Source organism: Rhodnius prolixus, unplaced genomic scaffold (assembly GCF_049639745.1).
Source record: "Rhodnius prolixus isolate KJV_2025 unplaced genomic scaffold, Rpr scaffold_3, whole genome shotgun sequence".
NCBI classification, from domain to species: Eukaryota; Metazoa; Arthropoda; class Insecta; order Hemiptera; family Reduviidae; genus Rhodnius; species Rhodnius prolixus.
Genome location: NW_027411603.1, coordinates 42,631,097 through 42,653,495, shown reverse-complemented (window position 1 = coordinate 42,653,495; position 22,399 = coordinate 42,631,097). Strand labels below are relative to the sequence as shown.

Here is a 22,399-nt window from a genome sequence, read left to right as displayed (position 1 = left end):
ATGTGAATGAAAATTACTTTGAAGGACATTTAAAAGAGAGAATTGTTGTAGGAAAAATCCATTTCATTTAGATCTTATCTACATTAAAGTTGCGGATCATCTCTTTCTTAGATATATATTCTTTTTGATGCATACTTGGCAGAATTGAAAAAATAATTTAGGTGTACTCCTAGCATGTGTACCCATTACATAGGCCTCAGTAGCTTCCTTTCTTCTCAGGAGAGCTTTAGCTAGCGGAGGACTTAAAATAAGTCTCTCCCTATGCTTTAAAGATAATTAAACATTTCCATTACATTACATAAACACTTTCATTCGTGTATGTATGTTCATTCAATCTCGAGTTGCTCCTCGTTCATATGGCCTCCAAGAATCTTATCTACACCTACACCATATAAACATATCAAGAGCTCTAACCCTTCAGAATTTGCAAGCGTCACTTTGGTTTTACAAAATTATAATTCTTAGAAATGAATCATTTATGAAGAGATTAAAAGTAACACACAAATTTGTTGCTTCTTTATAATAAATGTTTATTTTAAATTTGAGAGATCAGCAGCTATTTTTGAGTTCTTTGAAAGAGCAGATGCATTTTAAACTATTATGTTTCCCTGTTTGGTAAGACTTTCTTAAAGACATTGAAAGTTGTTGATATATTATTTTCCATGCTCCTTTAATTCCCGTTTAGTAAAGGATTATGCATTTTAACTAGGTTTTGTTCTACAAGTTCCCAATGAACTTAACCCCTTTTTCACACTCTTCTTGAAATACAGATGTTTTTGTGTGTATGTTTAAGAATTTATGTTTGTAGAGTAAGTGTTAGATTAATGTTCGCCGAAGCTAAGTATAGATCAGATAACTCATCTTATTTAAACTTGAAGCAGATAATATTGCGAAGAAAGTTAAATATTCTTTGTCATGATTAAAGTAGTTAATTATGTTTTTCCATTATTTTTAAACTAGTTAGCTCTAAATTTTCTTAACTGCAATCTTCCCTGAAACTAATATCACTTACTGTTTTCATGTGAATTTATAAATCTTTGAAGGGTTATTATTAAAAGTAATAATAAAGTAAGAATATTTAAATCGTTATATGGGAAAAGCATTTTCCACAAAGTCAGTTTAATTTCAATTGATGAGTTTTCCCCCTACCCTTCTGAACATGAGAAAAATCTGTAATACAATTTGATGAGTTTTTCATGTATTTTGTGTTAAATTGTATTCCATCAATAAGAAGAAACGGATCAATTAGATTTGCATTGAAATCCAATGATTGTTTTAACTTTCATAGTTAACTTATGCTAAATTATTTTATTTTAGTAACATTGTGCTATTTAAGAGTTAATATAAATAACAATTTCTAAACTTTACTTTCTAATCCCTACTTAATGGTTTAGGATGTTCTAATAATAGGCAAAAACGAATAGAATATAGATGTAAATATAGTAGGCAGAACTTATTGCTGTAAATTTATGTATACTGATATGACATCCAGGAATTAATATTGATTAATTTATGTTATTTGATGCTGGGCTATCCACTTTTCCATTCCACTTTTCCGTTCAGTATGTTACGTGGTTCACTAAACGCCCACTAGGTGTCGCAATTAATCGCGAAAAGAGGTTGTTCACTTATTATACTTATTCACTGGAAGTGATACAGTAACTCTGATCACCGCTGTGCAGTGAAATAGTGCCCGTGGTATCAGTGTACTTTTTAGCTTTATTCATAATACAGAATAAAATATTGTCAAGTTTCGATTGAAACGTTTTCAGAGGTAAGATTAAGTTTTAATATTTTACATTAGTGGGCACTATTATGTATAAATGGGCAATCACTAATATTTGTTTTGTAGTGATTGCTCATGTTTACTTATCAGAAGAGCATTGATTTGATTACTAAAATTTTAAAACATCTAAAATTTGACTACATTTTGTTTCAAAAATTTTTATTTATTAGTAAATATAAAAAACAGGACAGTTCTTTTTAAACTAGAGTTATTAGAATAACTGATGATAATTACTTTTAAAGTTGTAGCGACATAACTTTATGTAACATTAACAATAACCTTTGATCGCTCTTTATAAACCCATCTTTAACTTCGTAATATACTATAAGGTTTATTTTAAATTTATTTATTTATTTACATATTTATAAATAATTGTAGTCAACTTCAAATTTATAGAAATCTTCTTGATCTTAATCATTCTCGTTTTATCTAACGAGTCGCAAATGAGTTGCGGTGGTTGAAGTTTATCCTTCTACAATTTTATGAGCAGTTTTTTCTCATGCACCCTCGTTTATCTCCTCGTTTGAGAGAGGTTAGGGTTGGTTATCAGTAAGTAGTACCTGACACAGCCAGTTCTAACTGTACAAATTTATTTCCTCTTCTCTAATCTATTCCGTTTAATCATTTGATTGTAGGGCATGACGGAAGGGCTGCTCTATTAAAGGTTCCGTGCACGCCTGAATATAGAAGGATAAAAATAAAAAGGGATAGGTAAAGATGTAGTGAAGGGCTCAGGTAGAAATAGATGGCAAGGTTAACGGACAGTTGACCCTCTCCTTTTTTTGACGACAGTTGTGAACCAAGGGTCCAATCTACCTCCGACGTTATATAAGACACTTAGCTACAGTCTTATTTTCGTCTTATTCGTACATTCTATTCTATACATTAACATATCTTTTGCAACAACTGAAAAATCGGATTCCGGTATAAATTTTATTTTAGACGGATGTCTTGGAAACTTTCCACGAGCGAGACGAATTTATAAGAGTACTTTTATAAAGTCAAAATCTGCATTTAATCTTAATCTGTCTTTGAGCTTTAATTTAATATGTTTCCTGAAATATAATAACCTGATATATTTCCAATTATAAATGTCGGTTGAATTAAATCTAAACTTATTAAATATAGTCTAAATTAGTTAATTTCTTTTCGTCACATAAGTGTAATTATTACTGTTCCACAAGTAGACTACTGCTTTTTTTTTTTTCAAGTGAGGACGAAAGCTGTACCTTTTGAAAGATATTAGTGGACAATACTAGCTCCGTAGGATGACCAATGACCATCCACCACATTAATCAATCTTTTGAAAATTTTTAAATGAAATCTTACAGTTTCAAACCTAACTTACGAGGCTGTAGTTGTAAGAAAAATTTAAAGGACAGTGTTTAAAGTTCAAACCCTTATAAAATAAGGGACAGCATATATTTCATCAAATTACATAAGAACTTTTGTGATCATTGAATTAATCAACCATTCATTGACATTCCTAGAGTCAGAATAGCACATTATGCAAAATCTGTTAGCGAGAAAATATAACATATATATATTCAAATTTCTTAATATTTCACTTCGTTTTTTTATTATATAAACCTCACTAAGAATTTCGCTTTTCATGGCAAGCAAGAATTTCTTTGTATACAAATAAACATTTTAGTGATTCTCCTTACAGTATTTAGTCAACAAATCAGTCTATTGGTTATTTTGGCCAAGAATAGCAATGTCGTCATCACACAACTGCATGAGAAAATCACCTTATTTATATTACTGCTCCCCTCCATAGCTCCGAGATTCTATTTGCAATGATTGAAGTTGATTAGGATTTTACAGATTTTAAATAATTTGCTGCCTCTTCTTCGTCAATACTATTCCATTAAATTAATATATAGGACAAATATTAATCATAAGATTATAGTTTATACATTCCATTGGCCGGTGGAGATAACCTGGCATGTTATCTCACATCTTACGATTCCTGAATATGAACTAAGATTATCTCTCTTACATGAAAGTGTAAATTAAACATTTACACCAACTTTCTCGAGAGGCTAAATTTTTTCTTAATTTTATTAAAATGTAAAAGGAATCATCAGAATTATAGCAGTGTAATAATTATCTCCGTTTCGTGATAACTTAATTTCATTGAGGTTACATAAATTACTTTTAACAATTAAACTAACATTTTCGTATTGCTAAAACAATCTAAAAGAGAAAAATATTGAGAAATACTCTTGAATTTATCTTCCTACATTTCTTATAATGTTCTTTATCCAAATTGTTATCAATAACACATTTCTTTCATATTGTAGATTATGAAAACTGAAGAAACTCCCCTCGAGTTGACTATTTAAAAATGCTTTATGTAGAGGTTATAAATGTTCTGGAATATTTAAATAATATTGTGGTAATCGAACTAAAGAAAACTCATCAAAATGAAAAATCCGTTCAATAAAGGGTTACTCTTCTTTGCAGAATACTTATTAACTGCAATTTTCTGTTTTTATTTGTCATTATTACATTTTTGTTTTTCCAAATTACAACCATTTCCAAAAGCCTAGTCTTTGTTGGGTGGGTACATTTAATTCATTAACATTTTTTTAGGTTCATGAAATTTCGTTTTATCTATTAATGCAGTAACTAAATGCGAATAGCTGAATAAAACCTAATTTGATGTTTGTTAATGTGTAGTTATATTCTATTGGTTGGTGAAGGTCAAAAAAGTAACAAAACATTTCTACTTCCGTTTCCCATATGCTTTAATACTATACGACATTACACATTTATTTTAGGATACGGTACGCACTGTGAGACGACCTAAAAAAAGTCATGTGAGAGTTCAAACCAGATGTTTCAGCTCATATATAGGGGAACTTTTTCTTCTATATTGAAATTCGTATATCTTTTATTTGTTATTGGTGTGTGGGTATGCCCATAAGATTTTTTACAAAAAAGGTTTCTAGTTAGGATTTTAGTAATTAGAATGTGTTGTGTGATTTAAGGTAACTACTACTAGGTAAAAATTCTAGTTTACAAGGACACCAAACTACGTAGGTTTGTGTAAGAAAAAAGGTCTCATGAGTGTACATATTAGATGTTAAAAATTAAATTGGAAATAAAGTTAATAATAATGGTCAATTGAGTCGAATATTGCCGTCAAAAACCGATCTTATTCGGTTAGAAAGTAATGAGAGAAGTGTGATATTAAAAAACACGGCTAAGACTCGATGGGTTACAGATTAAGGAATTCGTGGAAATCTGCTCTTTTTCCAACTAATTTGCTGTTCTCTAACCCATCGGTCTTTGATGGCATAGGTTTAGACTCACATCACTGCTCCTGTGGTGAGTTTATCCTCTATATCTCAAGAACAGATAATCGCAGAAACTTCAAATTTGATATTTCGTTCAAGAAGCGACAATAAATTTTTGGTCAAAATAGGCCCACCGGAAGTACCATTTTACAAAATAGATTTTTCACTTTTTTTCAAAAACCGCTTTTCCGATTTTTTTTCAAACTTGGTACAATTATAGCTCACAAATAGTTCTATAACTTTTGTTTGAAACATTTTTCTGGAATAATGTCAGTCCGGTAGAATGCCAGTTCGCTTATTCTTTATGATGGGATACTCTTTTCTAAACAAATATTTTGTTTATGAAAATGACCAGCGTAAGGGTCTGTCTAATACCTAAATTCTAAACAAAATTAATTAAAGTTTAATGCAGTAAAATTACTTATATGATGTCGATTGTAATAAAATGTCAATTAAACACATGCTTTTTCAAACATTTCTATATAGCTGAATGTATGGATTGACGTATGAATGAAATGTTCGTTACTTGCTGATTTGTGTACAATTTTATTGTTTAATCAACCTTTGTTTTTAGTATTTGATATATTTTAGTATAGAAAACATTTAAATATCTGTACCTCGGAGGGAAAAGGCACCATGTCACAAAAAGTAAATTTTACAGGGGAGCCAAATAAAGATATTTTTCCAAATTCATTTTTTGTTCCACTTTTCCGGTTATACTCTTTCCAGTACTTCTGACCATAATTATTATAGTTGGTATGGCCACTTAACCTCCCATATTTTAAAATATTTTATTTTGATCTCCATTGTGAAAAACATTTATGCCCATGTAGTGCCTTTTACCCTTAAGTAATGAAGTATCATAGTGCTTTTTAAAAATACATAAATCGCTTAATAGTAAACATAGGACATAGTGCTTTACACCTGTAGAAAGAGCAACAAAAAATTTGTAAAATGATGCCAAAATCTGAAAATCGAAAAAATGGACATGGTGCCTTTTCCCTCCGAGGTACAGATATAGAACTCTTGTTTGGAGGTTTAAATATGATAAGTTTATTTTCAACATTCATATTTCCTACTTCACTTTACCGTATTGGTTTGTTTAATAAAAGTATTTATTAGCTATTATTTACCGTAAGCTTTAAACAAGATTAATTCAAATTTAAAAACATGTCCATAAGCTCAGAAACCATAAATAAATGTACACTTCGATTTAACAGATTTTCTTTAGGTTTGAATTTCTGGCAGTGGTTTTAATGTTATTTATTGTGTGTATCGTACAAACGTCTATTGTAGATAGTTGTGTGAAACCGTCTTGGCATATTAGACGAGAGAAAGCTTGTCTCTTTTCTTGGGAAATTTCTTCATGGAGTGACAATATAACTGCTTAATGCAGGGTATTGTGATCATAGAATCAAACAGGAAACAAAGTCTTCTTATTTAATTATGGTCTATCACTAGAGTCTTCTTTGTCCTTTAACAATTTTTTATTCACCTTGTTTTAGAGTCTTATTTTTTCTATTCTATTTATAAGTCTTATGATATCTGTCATCTTGTGTTTTAATCAAAACTTATCAACAATCCGAATTGTAAAATTCTTATTTTTTTGTCTTTGAAAAATCTGAAAGTACAAAGTAAAACAAAGAAAAAGGTTAAATTTTATATTAAAATTAAAAAAAGGATTTTCCTTGCCTCATTCTAATAGAGATAATTTGAAGGAAGTTAAAGAAGAGTCTTTTAGCCATTTTAGAGAAAATTTGGAAAAGTAAAATAAATTAATTTCCACTTATGGTTAATAAATTCTACCGGAGTTTATTATTTCGAAAAGGTGGTATTTCTTCTGTGTATCATTTTTGAAATACTCTGTTCATACATTCGCTTAACCAAAATGTTTTTCTTCTTTTTGGTGGCCTCAGAACGTTATTTTTCGGTGAAAAAAAAAAAAAACAAATCTTTGAAAACTTTGATTCGATTCCTGTTTCCAAAAAGAATGTTCGCAGATCGTTTACATGAAAGATATCCGTATTTTGTCATTCATATGTAAATCGTTTGTTTTAATTAATTAAGTAGAATTATGTTTTATTGTTTTCATCACTTAAATTTTGTATCTTCCGATCTTACAGTATATTGGAATGATGGAGTTCTTTGATGATGGTGACGCATTTTAATTATTGCTTGTCTCAGTCTTCAGACGTACGTCAGCATCTTAGGTACTAATATTAATTGTTAATGTTAGTGCCCTATTAAAATATTAGATTTACAAAACAACATATTATTAATATATTTGATGGGTTACCTATATTTATTGTAAATAAGATGAAATATAATTAAGAACGATGGAAGGTCTGATAAAATTAGGTAGTTTTGTCCCTAAATTAATTTGGAAATGCAAGAAATTGTATTTTTAGTATTTTTGTTGTATTACTCCGTGTATGTAAGTACATTTAAATTAGCTCATATGCTTTTGTGCCGGTTCAATCTCTTTTTTTTCTAATTGAAGGCAAGTTTTTAAATTAACTATTAAAAATTATGTACAAGCAATAAATGTTCTTTATAAAATATAAAACCGTTCTTAATAAAACAATTATCAAAATTTCTATTTCCGTCAATCTGTCTTATCAATCTAAAGATAATTATATTTAAATATAATGAAATTAGCTGCATGTAATTAAAAAATTAATGTATTAAAAAAATAGCGTTAATTTCAATATTGCATTATTATGTAAATCCCTTCTCTCTTATTTTCGTTAAATTAACTACATTAATTAAGGTAATCAAGTACTTATGTTAATAACTTTTTTTTGTAATAAATCATATTTAGTATTTGGAATATTTAAAAAAATGGTAATGCTTGAATACTTTTAAAACGTATTAACAAAAATCCTTGGTAAAATGAATGGTACTGTGTATTGTTTACATGTGCCTAAATGGATGTTTATCACAACTATGACCAGATTATTTATTTAGTGGCTCTTCAAGTTTATCTGGAAAAATGATTTAATGGAAGTTGTTACATTGCAGTTATTCTTGAAGCAAATAAAATTTGCTTTATCTTAGTTTACAAAAATGTGTTTAGTTTAACAATAAAAAGTTTACTTAAGATCATTATTGGAATTTCGGAACGAACTTATTTCACTATATTTTTTAATGTGTAAGTAATAAAAGAAAGAAAAAGAGTAGGAGAATCCATCCCCCGATTTACTTTAGATACTTTAGATTCCTTAAAGTTTAAATAGAAATTATTTTTATTTAGGTTTTCTATCTAGATTTAGATGGAAAACCGTTCAATTAAAAAATGTATGAAGTAAAAATTTAAAACTCAAATGAAAACCAACTAAATATTGGTTCTTTTATTGATTATATTTCTTTGCGCCCATTCGAAGTGTACATGCATTATTTTTCATAATTGTATGCTAATTAAATCGCAGAATCAATAATAAATTAGTTCAAAGGTGTATTTTCATGAGAATATATTTTTTTCCTTCCGGTTGGTGGGATTCCATTTATCCTTAAAATCATTCTATAGGTTTAAGAGATAATTCAGATTTGATGATTTACGAATTAGTGACCATTCCTGTTCGGATCTATTTAGCTATGAATATGATAATTAATATTTTTGTTTTTATGAGATCCTAGTGGACCTCGCATTGAGTTTATCGTTGATAAATATCATATCTGATTGACCTTTCTCATGCATTATTATCTAATTTTCGTGCAAATGAAGTTTTTTGTGATTGCTGTTAGAACGTTCTCTTCATTGTTATTAAATCAATTGAATTATGCCATCTAAATTCTACTCCTAACTAGTCCTATAATAGCGCGAGTAAACAAGTTCTCATAACCTTTGACTCCCACGGAATTCTTCTCTTTTATTCTATTAGAATAATTCAAAGTTTTCTAGGAGTTTTCGTGAGTAGTGAACTGAGAAAGATGTCAGACTATAACACTTTATATGATATGAATTCTGAAGTGTTATTATAATGGTAATCAAAGTGTTTGATTCTTACTTTATAAATAATTTTATTAAAGTGACTTGAAAGCATGAAAAATCCCGAGATAAATATATATTTATTAGTCGAACGTCACATTTCTATAATATATATAGCAAGGGATAAAAATAATTATGTTTTTTTAAATAACCAGATAAACTGTATGGGGCCAAGTTGGAGACCAGAAACTCTCTAGTCTTAAGTGAAAGAATATGTAACTGAAAAATAAAATTGAGGTGATTTTGTAATTACAATTAATAGGAACTTCAATAAATGTGACTAAAAATTACTTAGTTAATGCGATAATTTATTACCGATTGATTTATTGACAGAATGTACAACTCTAACTCCTAAATAAGCAAATGACAATGAAAACGAAGTTTACAAAAATGTTAGTTTAAAAAATATAAAGCACTAAAACATTAGAATTAATTGGAATGCATAAATTAATTGGTCTGTTTCATTAAGGACCAGGCAGTATTAATTATAATAAATTAATAAATTCCAATAACAAATAATTCCAACATTTTCTTGAATTTTGGTTTGTCATTTTTAAACTATTCGATTGTTAAAAATTCAATACTGTGATAATTTTTGTAAAATTATTTCAAAAAAGTGACTAATAAAATTTATGACAAGCTAATTTTAAAAAGAAATGCAATTGTTAACAACTACCTACACCGTTTAAAATTTTTATTGCATTTTAAAAGGTTTTAATTTTAAATGTATATATTAAATAATATAGATAAAAATTATCTATTTCTTTCATATAATTTTATTATATAATTTCAATCGATTAGTAATTATTATTATTATAGTTATATATTTTTGTTAGTATTATAAGGAAGTTTTGTTTATGTGTAGGAGAACATATATTTAAAAAAATAATAATGCTGGGGATTCCTTTTATGCTGTTACTAGATATTGTTCCTCTATATTATGTAGGCTTCGTGCTTACAAAGCGGCCAAACCTTAGAAAGGTTCTTTGTGTTAATAATCCCACTAAGGTAAGATTCTTTCTGCCTACATTTGGGGCTGGAAATGGTAAATATACCAATTTGTATAACAAATTACTACACAAAAAAGAAGAACTAAATTTTTAAAAGTATATTTCATATTACAGTTAGATTTAGCGCTTAGTTCTTTTTTATTTTTTTTGTTAAGATAACTTTTGCTTTACATTTATGTGTATGATTGATTACTCCTTGGAGATGTAATAAAAATAATAATGCCAGACATAAGTAAAAAACTAACCAAATCAACTGCTCTGGGTTGTGGACGTGCATGTTAAAAGCACATCTCTTTAGAGATACCTACTGAAGTTCTATTTCAATATGCTATGTGGTTCTAACTCACGTAATGTTTTGAGAAGAAGCTAATCCCTTGTCCAAAATTTCTGAGTTAATGTGAAACGACTTGCCGTTTCGTTTCCCCCCTCCGAAAACGGATGCAACAAGTTCGTATGTTCACACTAAATACATTTAATTCCTGATCTCTTATTTAAAAAAAAATGTAATAGAATAATTTTAAGTGGTGATTTGAGGGGAACCGATTGAAGAATTTATAATTATTTCCATTAAATTATGTAATAATTACAGAGTGGAAAAAATGTGTCTTTATTTTGAGAATAGCAGTGAAAGTTTATCGTGCGCTTAGATTTTTTGAAAGAAGAACGAAATTATATGACAAACAAAGCCTGTCTTACCTTCTAGTAGTTGCTTAATCTTGCTTTCAAGATATGGAATAGTTTTTCTTAAAGTTTGGCTATTTTTAACATAAAACCTCAATTTAAAAGCGCTATTCTTTTTTATTTTATTAGTATATATATATTTTTTTTTTGAATGTTGATATCTAAAGAAGAGCAAAAAAATAGTTGAAAATCTCATTATTATTTATGAACTTCGGAACATTATTGTTAATTTCTCAACCAAAATTAATAAATGCGTTTCCAACGTGATTTGAATGAAAACAAATGTACAAAAATTGTGTTTATTTATCAAATATAGTAGATGCAAGTCACGTATCTATCGCGAATAAACAATATTAATCCCACAAGTAAAATAAGGTCCCGGACTCATTGGTGGTAAATACACAATACGGCCTTCTCGGTCTTACGATTTAAAAATTTGACATTCTGAAATTGCACATTCCACATTGACGAATGCAATAAAGTGCGATAGTTCACTATGATGGTAATTGTTTGAAATTATAAATTTTATGACCTTTTGTTTTTCCTTTAAATTGATGTTAAAACTCCACTTATATTATAACCCGTTATATGATAATCTTATTGGGTTTGTAAAATATTGGGATTCAGATAAAAAACTTTTCTTTTTTTTTGAAAAATATTGAAAATAAATCGTCGGAACGACAAAGAAAACTAAAGAGGTGTATCTTAAATATATTTTTATTGTTAGAATATGAAGATATTTCAATATTATATCTGATAATGTTTACATGGAATCTATCATTATTAGTTTGGTGTAGAAATATAATGTTAAATGTTAAGCATTAATATTTATTTATTTATTATAAATTTAAAATATTTCTTTTTAGTTAGGGGAAGGAGTTCACATAAAAGAAAAAAAATTCGTAGTTTTGAGGATTGTTTATAAATATAACTTGTCCATCTTCCTTTGAAATATTTAGTTTTCTTATGATTAATTATTATATTTTTTACAAGGACTGAAATGTTTCTAAATGTCGGAATAAAAGAAAATATTTTTAATATATTGACCTAATAAATCATTTGGTTGAAAATTGGGAGGGTATTGCTGGGATAATATATTTCTATGACGAATAAATCATCGAGATATTTTTGTGCTTAAACTACTAAACATTGTTTTATTTCAGGGTACAAAAAAAATGTTTTTAGTTCTTTCAATCAGTATATATAATATATATTTATAATTTTAAAAAATGTAAACTATTTTTCTTATGTAATTCTAAATTGTTTTAAATAAATATCAATAAAAAGTTTAGGATACTTGTTGTAATTTTATGTATTAAAAGAATGTCAGAAAGAATCCTATACTCTTTTCAATAATGATGACGCAGTAAAAAAAAAAAAAAAAAAACTTGGAGCAATAATTAAAATGCAAGGCGTGATAAAATGATGTATTAGCATTATAAATTAACGTAAGCAGTGTTCGGTTGTACATGAGTTTTAAAAATTAATAATGGTGTGTAAGTGAAACTAAACTGACGGTAATAAAATTACGAAAAAAAGTGTAGATATTTTTAGTAAACTACCAACAAATGCTTAATTATTTTATAATTAATTAATCAAAAACAAAAAATACCTTCAGTTATTTTTTTTTTTTAGATTCTGTTGAACACCTTTACAAAAAAAAATAGTCAAACACCTCCAAACAGATAAATGTTAACTAATGTTGAGACCAAGTTTTAGCCCATACATTAAAGACAATAGGTGCTAAATGCTTAAAAAAACAAAAAAACCTGTTTCCCTTTAAGTCAATATGCAATATTAAGTAATAAACCTTGAATGATAGTTTTAAAACAAATACTATTTGATGATTTAATAAAATAAAAAAAATACCTGTCAAGAAAAAGACATTAAAATTCTGACCTTAGATCATTTTTGGCTTGTTGTCTATATATAGATGACACAAACATTACCTCTCTTACCTTTTTTCTTTTTTTATTATTGCTTATCATGCAATGTTTCATCTCAGATTGATTATTCCCTTTTTAAATGTTTATTATTCTTATCTTGCTCGGTCTTTGGACTTTGTTCCTTTATTAAAATTGAAAGACAATAAAGTGAGAACTAGCTAATCTTCCAATCATTAAAAGATTATTGTTACTATTATCTAATTGGATTTATTTTTCACTCTCAATTGAAGGTGTTGTAATCTTGCAAATTTTAGTTTCATTGGAAATATTCATTATGAGGTCAACCGAATACAATTTTTTTTTTTCAAATTGGTGTATATAGTACCAACTTTAACTAAAAAACGAAAGATGTCTAAAAACGGGATTTGAAATAGTTTGTTTAGGTGCTATCAGAGGACTACACAATGAGGTTTTGGTCAAAATCCATCTAACGGAATTACCACTTTACTGACTTGATGTTCTAATTTTGTCAGATTTTCTTTAAAATGTCATTTTTTATATATTGTATAATCTTGCCTCTAGTTAGATGACAAATACATTTTGTACACAAAATTATCTTCCTATTTCTTATAATATCAGATTTGCAAAATTGTGAGCATTGTAGTGAGAGAATGTATTCATTTTAGACATAATTTTTCATTAAATTTCTTTGTGACGCTTTCATAGAAAGTGTAGTATCATACTTCACAAAAAGTCAACATAAATATTAAGTATTCAAATATTATGTTGATTTAGTCTTACTAAATATATGAAGAACAGCCCATTCACCAGGAAGACAAGCCGCCTATTTTGCCAGTCAGTTTTCAAACCTAGATCACTATAAGTCAGGCGAAAAGTACTGTCTATATTCGGAAGGAAAATCGGGTTCCTGCTGAAAGAAGGGGAATAACTGACGAAGAAATAAACATGGAATTCTACTGTAGGAAGAAGCTGATATAGTTAAGAATTGAAAAGAATGACAAGAAGTGTGGGGGATACCTAGGAGAATTTTGGGACTAGGCAGGACACCTACCTAGATAAGACACACTCAGGGTAGCTAGATAATATTGCCATCAACGTTAGTAACCACCAATTTTGGAGAGCTGATCTTTAATTCAAAAGCCTTAAAGTTCTTTAGAGGTTTTTTGAACGAACTAAATAAACCTAGTTGGCACTACCTCCCTACATTCCCACCGTTTACCTCGTCACTCGGGACTTTTTATTCTCACACAATATATCTAGTAAACATTTTGCATGCTGAGTATCTAACCTACTAGCAATGATTGCTCAACTTCACAGGGATAACCTAACCTTATAAACGAAGATATGCAGGAAAGCAATGCATAATTGTCAGCAGTATAATTGTAAATATTTTTACTCTGCCCTCTTTGGCGTTAATAATAAATACTCCTGTATACTGTGATTAGTTGAGAAATGCCCTTAACTAACGAAGTGCGAAAAGACAATGTTTAAAGTAAAACTTCTGTAAGGAAGGACACATTAAAGGTATGAGCGCCACGAAGTCAGGTATATACATTGTAATACCAAGTATTTTCTTTCGTACTGATTTCACAGAAAATAGATATTTTAAGTTTCATGAATTTAAATTTAAAATTTGGCCCAAATTAGTCACTTTAAGGTCAGCATAAACTTAGAAGTTGTTAAGTTCACAATTGATATTTAGTTTTGAAGTAATCTGGGGTAGGATATACACTTGATAAAACCTTTGCTTGCTCTACCAAGCCACTTTAATTTAGTGTCTAAGTTTTTACTTACCTGAGGATCCCAAAAAATCAAATTTTCCAATCAATTGATATAAATAAATATGATAGGCCTCAATGTGTATATTCAAGATATGAAGTAGTCAATATTTTTTTTTCGAAAGAGATTAACGAAAAACTGAAAACTCATATCATAAAGTCGTACATCAAATGGATTTATTTCTACAAAACTCTTGGAATCAAAAGCGGAAGTGGAACCCAAACCAAGTTACCTAGTTTGAGGTTTTAGCGATTTTTGAGCTTTGGATTTTTTTTTTTAAAAATCCATTTTTTTTTAAGACTATTAAAATCCTATTAAAATTCAATTTCCGACTTGGACTAGATCGCAATACTTCTTGTAGGACTAACAAAATGTAGAAAAAAAATCTAATAAAAGTCGCACTTCTTTTCTAACATACATAACAAAAGTTTGATTATGATCAAAACCTTAGATTTAGATTTAGATTTTGAAAAGCGGGACGGGACCCAAGCCTCACGGCACCGCAGCCACAATAGACTTTGATCAAAACCTTAGTATCCAAAATAAATATAAAACGGGAGCGAGTATTAATCGATTCGAGGTGTCTATGGCTTTTAAAATTGTTTAGTTCACATAAATGGACCAATTTCTACATACATTTTCGTATTCAGCGAATCTTACCAATATTTTGCAATTCAGAGCACTGCGAAAAAACAATACATCCTCTTTAAAGCATTAATGGAAAAATAAAAATCAAAAGCGTATAAACATAATTCTAAAGAGTTTCAATTTGTATTTAATAATCAACAATAAATCAAAGAGACCACATATACATATAATACGTATTTTTAGCATCATGCCTGCACTAGTGCAAAAATACACACGCGCGCCCATACAAGAGTTTATCTCTACAGTTGATAAGTAAGCTTATAAATTGTACAATTGTAGTTTGGATGACATTATAACAAGGAGTGTTCATTGTGAGTACTGCTAGTGAGTGCCAAATAAAAAGTTCACTTGGATGGATCATTCACATTATTAATTGTTACATCAGTTATGAGTTGTGAATTGTTTAATTATTTAATTGTTTATTATTTATGTGCTTATAAATTAGTAAGCAACAACTGTTTATCTACAAAAAGCATTATACATGCAAATCTATCAAAAGAAGCTTTTTGGACGAGAAATTTTTGTTGTGAGTGTCTAACTAGTAGCCTAATTTTATCAACATCATCGTATATGTATTATATTTTAATAGTTATAATTACTCTTATCTTTCTATATCAAGTTCAATACATCATACTTTTGACATTGAATAGTTCTTGCGTCAATTATTTCTTTCACAACACCACTTTCTATAAAAAATTCTTAATTTATAAGAATACAGAATTTCATGTTTATAACTTTAAAAAAAACGCATAAAGCTAATAGTATAAAACGTGTTTGATATTTTTTATAATTACTTAATTTCAAGCAAATTAATTTTTTTTTTTCAGAAAAATATAAAAATGGCTGCAGAAGTAGTTTGTGGAGTTGTAATAGTTTTGGCAACAATTTTTTACAATAATAGTAGAATTTTTCGTTATTATACAAAATTTGCTTTTTTCATTACGTTTAGCTTAATCTTTGCAACAATTTTTATACCATGGATGTTATTTTTTCCCGGAGATTATAGAAATGCTTTGTAAGTTTTACTTTTGTATTTATTTAGTTATTTTGTTCATTGTTGCATTCCAGAAAAAAATAGCCTCCTATCAGTTCTTTGTTTATTTTTATAGGTTACCCGCATGGGGTGCTCGTCAAATATCCAGAATTCTTGGCCTAAAATGGAAAATGAAAGGACATAAAAATATTGTCCAAAATGTCGGCACGGTTGTTCTCATAAATCACCAAAGTTGTATTGACCTTCTAGGTAAATATTTATTCATTTGGTAAAGAAATTTCCGAGCCAGCACAAAATATATCTTTAAATCATTAATTAATGAGTATATTTTTTTTTTCTATTAATCTCTTTCTTGGAGTTTTATACGGAAATATGTCTTTATGCTCACATAGTAAGTGAGATCGGATGGTCTCCGTACCTGTATGTAAATGTGTGAACAAATATTCAAAAATATAGGTGTTTTAAATTGAAATTCATTCAGATATCACTATCGTATCTGCCATAATTCGGACATATATCTGCATTTGGAATTCGTTTTTACAAAATGATAATTTTCAGATTTTCTGTAATTTTCTCGAAAAAGAACCCAACAGTTTTCACTCTCTTTTACTTCTACTAAAAGGATATATTGAGTTCGTGTCAAACTTTCTATTGTATTTCACCGTAAATTTGTGTTTTAAGATCCCTGCAGCAAAAAAAAAAAATAAGTTTTTGAAGTTGTATGCAAGTGTGTGAACGACCACAAAACCGAAAAATTGCAGTTGAAACTTTGAATTTTCGTTTAGATACTCCTATGGAAAATCTGACCCAAAGTTAAAAATCAAAAGAAAACATAATGTAAAAATGGAATTGTTCTTACTACTAGATAGATGGTAGCCCGAAAACCCTCTCCTCGAGACGTCCCCTGATAATCAATAAGGAAATTTTCAAACAGGCGTAATAAACCGCCATTGAACAATCAATATACAAGTTTAAATAAAATCGTTTGATCAATTTTTTAAAACTCATAAAAAACTGAAAAATTCGTGTACTTTTATACAAATTTTTAGTTGAAGAATTTTGATTGCCCAGTGAAATATGAAGTTTAAACTTGCTATGATTTTTCCTTATTAAGATAGTTTGTTCGTAATGTATAGCATACCATTTTCTAAAAACACTGCTTCGGCCTCAGGAGACTTCAGAGATGTATTTTTTTTCGAAGAAAATTCAAAATCGAAAATGTTCCCGTTAATCTCTTTGAGGAGAAAGAGAACCATCACCACAAGTATATTTTTGTGAATATATGGTTTCAGTAAAAATAGCAAGTTTGAAAAAACTGTATATTAAAAGTATATTTGAAAGAGAGAGACTCCTGTTCTTAAAGTACCTGCTTATTGCTGAATGAATAATATAATATTATTGAAATGGATAATATAAGCATGAATCCCCTTCTGAAATTAAATTAACTCCACAAATTAAAATTCAGATCTTAAAAACTGTGTACATTCGGCCCCGGCATACTAACATTGTGACACAAAAACTCGGTAAGTTATCATTACAACACCTGATTAATAAACCTGCCTTGTGAGCGTTTAGATTGCGTTTTAGTAATGACAAAACGGATCTAATAGAATAGGAACCTTTTTCTTCTGTTTTTTTTTTTCTTTTTTTTTGCCGGCGCATCACGTCTACGGCCATTAGCGCCCACCACACATTTTCTCTTTTCTTATACAATGGCCACTAGAGCTGGGATGGTACCTATTGGCCTATCGGGCTGCCACATACATATCTTGCATAGCAAGGCAAGGTGGAGCCTAGGCTATCGGATATCGGACCGCGCTCCCCTCTTACATCATAGATCTGGTCGACGAGGGGGAATGCGGTTTCGCCGATGGTACCATCCCTTAATTCATTACTCACATTTTGCATTTTTCTTCTGTTAACTTTAAATAAAAAAAAAGAAATGAGAATTATTTTTTTGAGTGTGGAAATCTAATTTTTGTAGTAAAAATTATAAAGTATGTAAATATTGCATTTAATTCTATTAATTTAGGCTTAGATAAACATAAAAAAAAACTTATTTTTTTATCAAATCAAACAAGAGTTAAAAAGTGATAATTATTTATTTTTTGTAGTGCTTGCAGAAATATGGCCAGTTTTGCACAGGTGTACAGTGATATCCAAAAGAGAGATATTCTACCTGTGGCCTTTTGGACTAGCTTGCTGGCTATGGGGTACGGTCTTTATTAACAGAATGAGTGGAAAAGATGCACAAGAAGCAATTAATAAAGCTGCCCTAACTATAAATGGTAAAAAGGTATGGTTGGATTTTCTGTAAGTTGGAATTTATACTAAGCATGGGACGGTCGTGTAAAGATTTATCCCCTCAGGTATGTTTCCTCTTCTTCTTAAATTTGACTGGAAATAAACTAACGAAAACAATTCGAAGGACCCCTATATGAAATTGGCGTAACACAATTCAACTAATGTGGTACAAAATTATTGTTGTCTCTGCAGCAACAATCTTATTAATGAATTACATATATATTTTTTTTGTTTTATTCTTCTAAAAATGTATTACTTTTATTCTAAGCTATCAAAAATTAAAATAATACTATAAAATGTAAAATATAGTTTGAATGCCATTATTTAATAATCTTTAGAAGTAATGGTACATCCCTACGACCAAGGAGCCACGAAAAATCACAAGTTTATGCAGGAGGCTCCCGAGTACAAAAAAAGGTCAAGAACTATAGGTAAAGAGGATTTGACATCCTTTTATTTTTTCCCTTATTAACCCAGCGACGTCCACTTAACAAGTTTCTGATACATCCACTGACTCAATTGATGTCATCATTTCGGATCCAATCATGTTACCATTTTTTACTTTTGATAAGCCATGGGACACCGAAGTTGTGGGTTTTTAAAAAGGTAATCACTGACTTATGTCACGGTAGATATGCTTTTTTTTTTATAACCACTTTCTTTACAAATCCACCTTTTAAAAACAATTGACGATCTTGTGGGCATAAAAGGAAAAATTAATGTATAAAAACTTAATTTTAAATCCAACAATGATACAACAAAATCCATCTGAAATATATGAATAATGCTGGTTTTAAACATCATTATAGGATATTTTTTCATCTATTTTTCATTCATCTATTTTAATTATTTTCTTTTGAGTTCAAGTATCAGTTATTTACTTTCATATATATATTATATATTAGTGGAAATAATTGTACAACTTAATGATTTGTAATCAGTTAAAGACAGATTGTCTGTTATTCGTTTATTAATGCAATAAAAGACAATAAAATATTGGTTTCTATTATGTTACTGACTGTCTTCAGCTCAAATAATGATATGTAACCCCTAACCGAGGATCTGATTCTTAATTCTACTCAGATCAATCCCATTATAAAAATCTCCTTAACAAAAACTTACAGTTTAAAAAGTTAAGTATAAGGGTTTAATCGACTGTTTTATCTTATTTTAATTGTGATTATTTTTTTGCAGGCAAAAATATGTATGTTTCCAGAGGGAACTCGACACGGTGGAGAAAATTTATTGCCTTTCAAAAAAGGCGCTTTTCACGTTGCTATTGCTTCTCAAGCTCCAATACAGCCAATTGTAGTTTCAAGATACACATTTTTAGATCAGAAAACGTTAACATTTAACCCAGGTATTCAAAATTTCCAAAATCTGGACTTAATTTTAAGGAACATAAATTAATTGTCACTCACAGATTTACTTCGACGCTTAATGTAAACAGTATAATGCTATAAAGAAACGCATTAAATAAAAGCTTGTACTTTTCTTAAGTGATTCATCAACAGGTTAGGTGATTTTATTTCTTTGTTTAAAATTAAAAGGTAAGAACATGTGGTTGTTCAAGCCCAGAATCTTTGCCAACTTACTGCGGGACGCAAAGACTGGGGAACGCAACTCATCTAGGGCAAGGACAGCCTGAATTTATGTTGCTTGTTCTTATTGGGATACTGAAAAACCTCGAAATTACTTAGCTATTTTCTTTAGAATTAGATTTTTTTTTCAATCCACATAGCAAAAGATTTTTTATATAAAAGTTATAGATCTTGGAATGCATAACGAAAATACTGAGATTAAAGTAAGTCTTTGAAATCATTTTCGATTATCGCAAGTAATAAACAAAATAAACGGAAAAAATAAATTCAGTGAAATGGTTGTTCAATTTTGACTAAACTTTATAACGTTACCTGGTGACTTCTCATTAGGATATCATATTTGAATATATTGTATGTTCCATTTTGAACTCTACCGATCACATCAACATGCTTTACTACAAACGAATTAATAAAAACCAGTTTACCGTATTCATGGGAACTCAAAACCTCAATTTCCTTTAAAAAGTATCGAAAATGTGCACGATTTAATTCTTAACTGCGAGGCTTAGAGATAGTAAAACTACTATTGCAAATAAAAATTTTAGTCTTCATTATTTAATTCAATATAAATTAAATAATACTAATAAATTTGATTAAGATTTAAATCTGTTATTGGGTTTTTTCTTAAATAGAGAATTTCATTTGAGTTTATCCAAACTGTTCGAATCTGAGTAGTATTGCTTTATTTCTCAGTCTTGAATTTAGTTATATTTGTTTGATCTTTTTCCTTTACTTATTTTTTTTTAATGTAGGTAGTAGCGTAATAAGCATTTTGCCAGCCATCGAAACTGCAGGTTTATCTTCCAAGGACCTGGAAATTGTCATGAATAACACATACGAAGTTATGTCCAATGAGTATAAGACATTAAATGAGACTGTAAATTAAACTTTAAAAAAGCATATCTGTATATAATTTATTTATAAGAAAATAATTTTGACCTTAGCTTTTGAAGATACTTTTATATAAAGTTAGGCCTGAGTAGAAAGTTTTTTATTTATATTTTGTAAGATCATAGTTCCTGTTGTATTAGCTCAAGAAAGTAACTTTTGTATTTTTTCCTGAACAAAATTATATTTTTGGGACCAGTTAAAGATGTGTAAGTATAAGAAGAGAAAAGACCGAGTTCTCATACATATCCTCTAGTTCTGTTAAGGGGTTTCAACATTTTAATAAATAGAAGATACTTTAAGAGCTTTGCAAAGATTATGTTAGCAAATAGCAAACTTTAACAAACCTGTTTCTTGTATTACCGTACATGAAAATTGAGTTGGATAAATTTGTTTGTGATTATTTTTGACTGAACACATCTTTATTCGATATTTGAATGCATCTTCAAATAAGAGACTGTTGATTTTTTTCAGAGTGGTTAAAAAAAAAAATCATTTAGTGATCTAATATTTATAGAACAACCTCCATTTTTTTTGTGTTTTTTTTTGTAAATGAATTTTAAGTTTTTAATATGTTATTATTGCTAATATATAAGAAAAATTATAAATATTTTTACAATTAAATTTTCTTGTTCTTTTCCAGTAAGCTTTTGCAATTTTGTCAGCCTTTAAATAAACCAGCCAAAATAAAATCCTTTTATCATAAAATGTTTGCATTCCGAGTTATATATGAATGAATGAAAATAAATTTATTTTTCTGGGACTATTGTCCCCTTAGAATAAATACATGTACAATTGGAGGCCCTATTGGTTTGGCCTATATTTTAGATATTTGTTAACAAAAAATAAGCAAGTATTTACAAAAATAAGAATTAAAATTAAGGAAATAAATGCATTCAATTATTATTTCGGAGGAAGCTGAGTAGAAAGGAGAAATTGAGCAGAAGGGATTTAAAGATGAAAAGGGAAGGAGCATGGTGGACAGATGGTGGTAAAGAGTTCCAGAGAGAGGTAGCGCGAATTAAGAAAGATTAGTCAAAGGTGAGGGTGTGAGGGAATATAGATCAGAGTAATGAGATCTAGTGTTACGAGAATGGATCGAGAATTTGAACTTGAAGAGTTGAGAAATATAATACGGTCTTTGAGATTCGCTAACTTGGAAAAGCGTGATTTCTTACACTAAAGAAAACCTCTTTAAAATCAGTAAAAAAGACTGCCCTGTTAAACTCTTCGTTATCTAGGAAAGTGGATGACTGGCAACCATCTGTCAACTATTCCAAAGTTTCGGATGATTCTAATAATGCAGGTGCTGATGACAAATGGCGTCAGATACTTTATTTATCTGCAGGATGCAGGCGAGAAACGGATTTATTCCCACCAAAGGACTGGCGGAGAATAAAATAAGAATTCTTGTCGTGCAAACTGTCGAATAATTGTCAACATAAAATAGTCAAATTTATTGTTTTCATGTGAAGTAATGCCTATTTATTCAAGCTGGCTTTACGTTT

The 22,399-nt window shown here is 29.1% G+C and overlaps 2 protein-coding genes across 3 annotated transcripts in view; one reads left to right on the top strand and one right to left on the bottom strand.

The window, feature by feature from the left end:
- Positions 1 to 12,658, bottom strand: part of LOC141452897 (1-acyl-sn-glycerol-3-phosphate acyltransferase beta-like) — a 35,810-nt gene extending 23,152 nt beyond the window's left edge. The window contains exon 1 of the mRNA XM_074125432.1: positions 12,640 to 12,658. The gene's annotated coding sequence lies outside the window, so the exon portion shown is untranslated. The remainder of the gene's footprint in view (positions 1 to 12,639) is intronic.
- LOC141452894 (1-acyl-sn-glycerol-3-phosphate acyltransferase alpha-like) lies at positions 1,621 to 21,537 on the top strand. Of its 2 annotated transcripts, none has more exons than XM_074125428.1 (6): positions 1,621 to 1,774; positions 15,932 to 16,119; positions 16,214 to 16,347; positions 18,213 to 18,394; positions 19,597 to 19,762; positions 20,756 to 21,537. In XM_074125428.1, exons 2-6 carry the CDS (start codon positions 15,944 to 15,946, stop codon positions 20,887 to 20,889), a joined length of 792 nt encoding a protein of 263 aa, XP_073981529.1. In that variant the 5' UTR covers positions 1,621 to 1,774; positions 15,932 to 15,943; the 3' UTR covers positions 20,890 to 21,537. The 2 variants fall into 2 exon arrangements, with proteins under 2 accessions (XP_073981529.1, XP_073981528.1); XM_074125427.1 differs by lacking the exon at positions 1,621 to 1,774 and adding an exon at positions 15,001 to 15,630.
- Positions 21,538 to 22,399: the final 862 nt, after the last annotated feature.

Coding starts and splice junctions, on each gene's coding strand:
- LOC141452894 (XM_074125427.1), top strand. CDS start 15,586: ATGCAAATCTATCAAAAGAAGCTTTTTGGACGAGAAATTTTTGTT. Junction 18,395..19,596: donor TAACTATAAATGGTAAAAAG/GTATGGTTGGAT, acceptor ATTTTTTTGCAG/GCAAAAATATGTATGTTTCC. Junction 19,763..20,755: donor AACGTTAACATTTAACCCAG/GTATTCAAAATT, acceptor TTTTTAATGTAG/GTAGTAGCGTAATAAGCATT.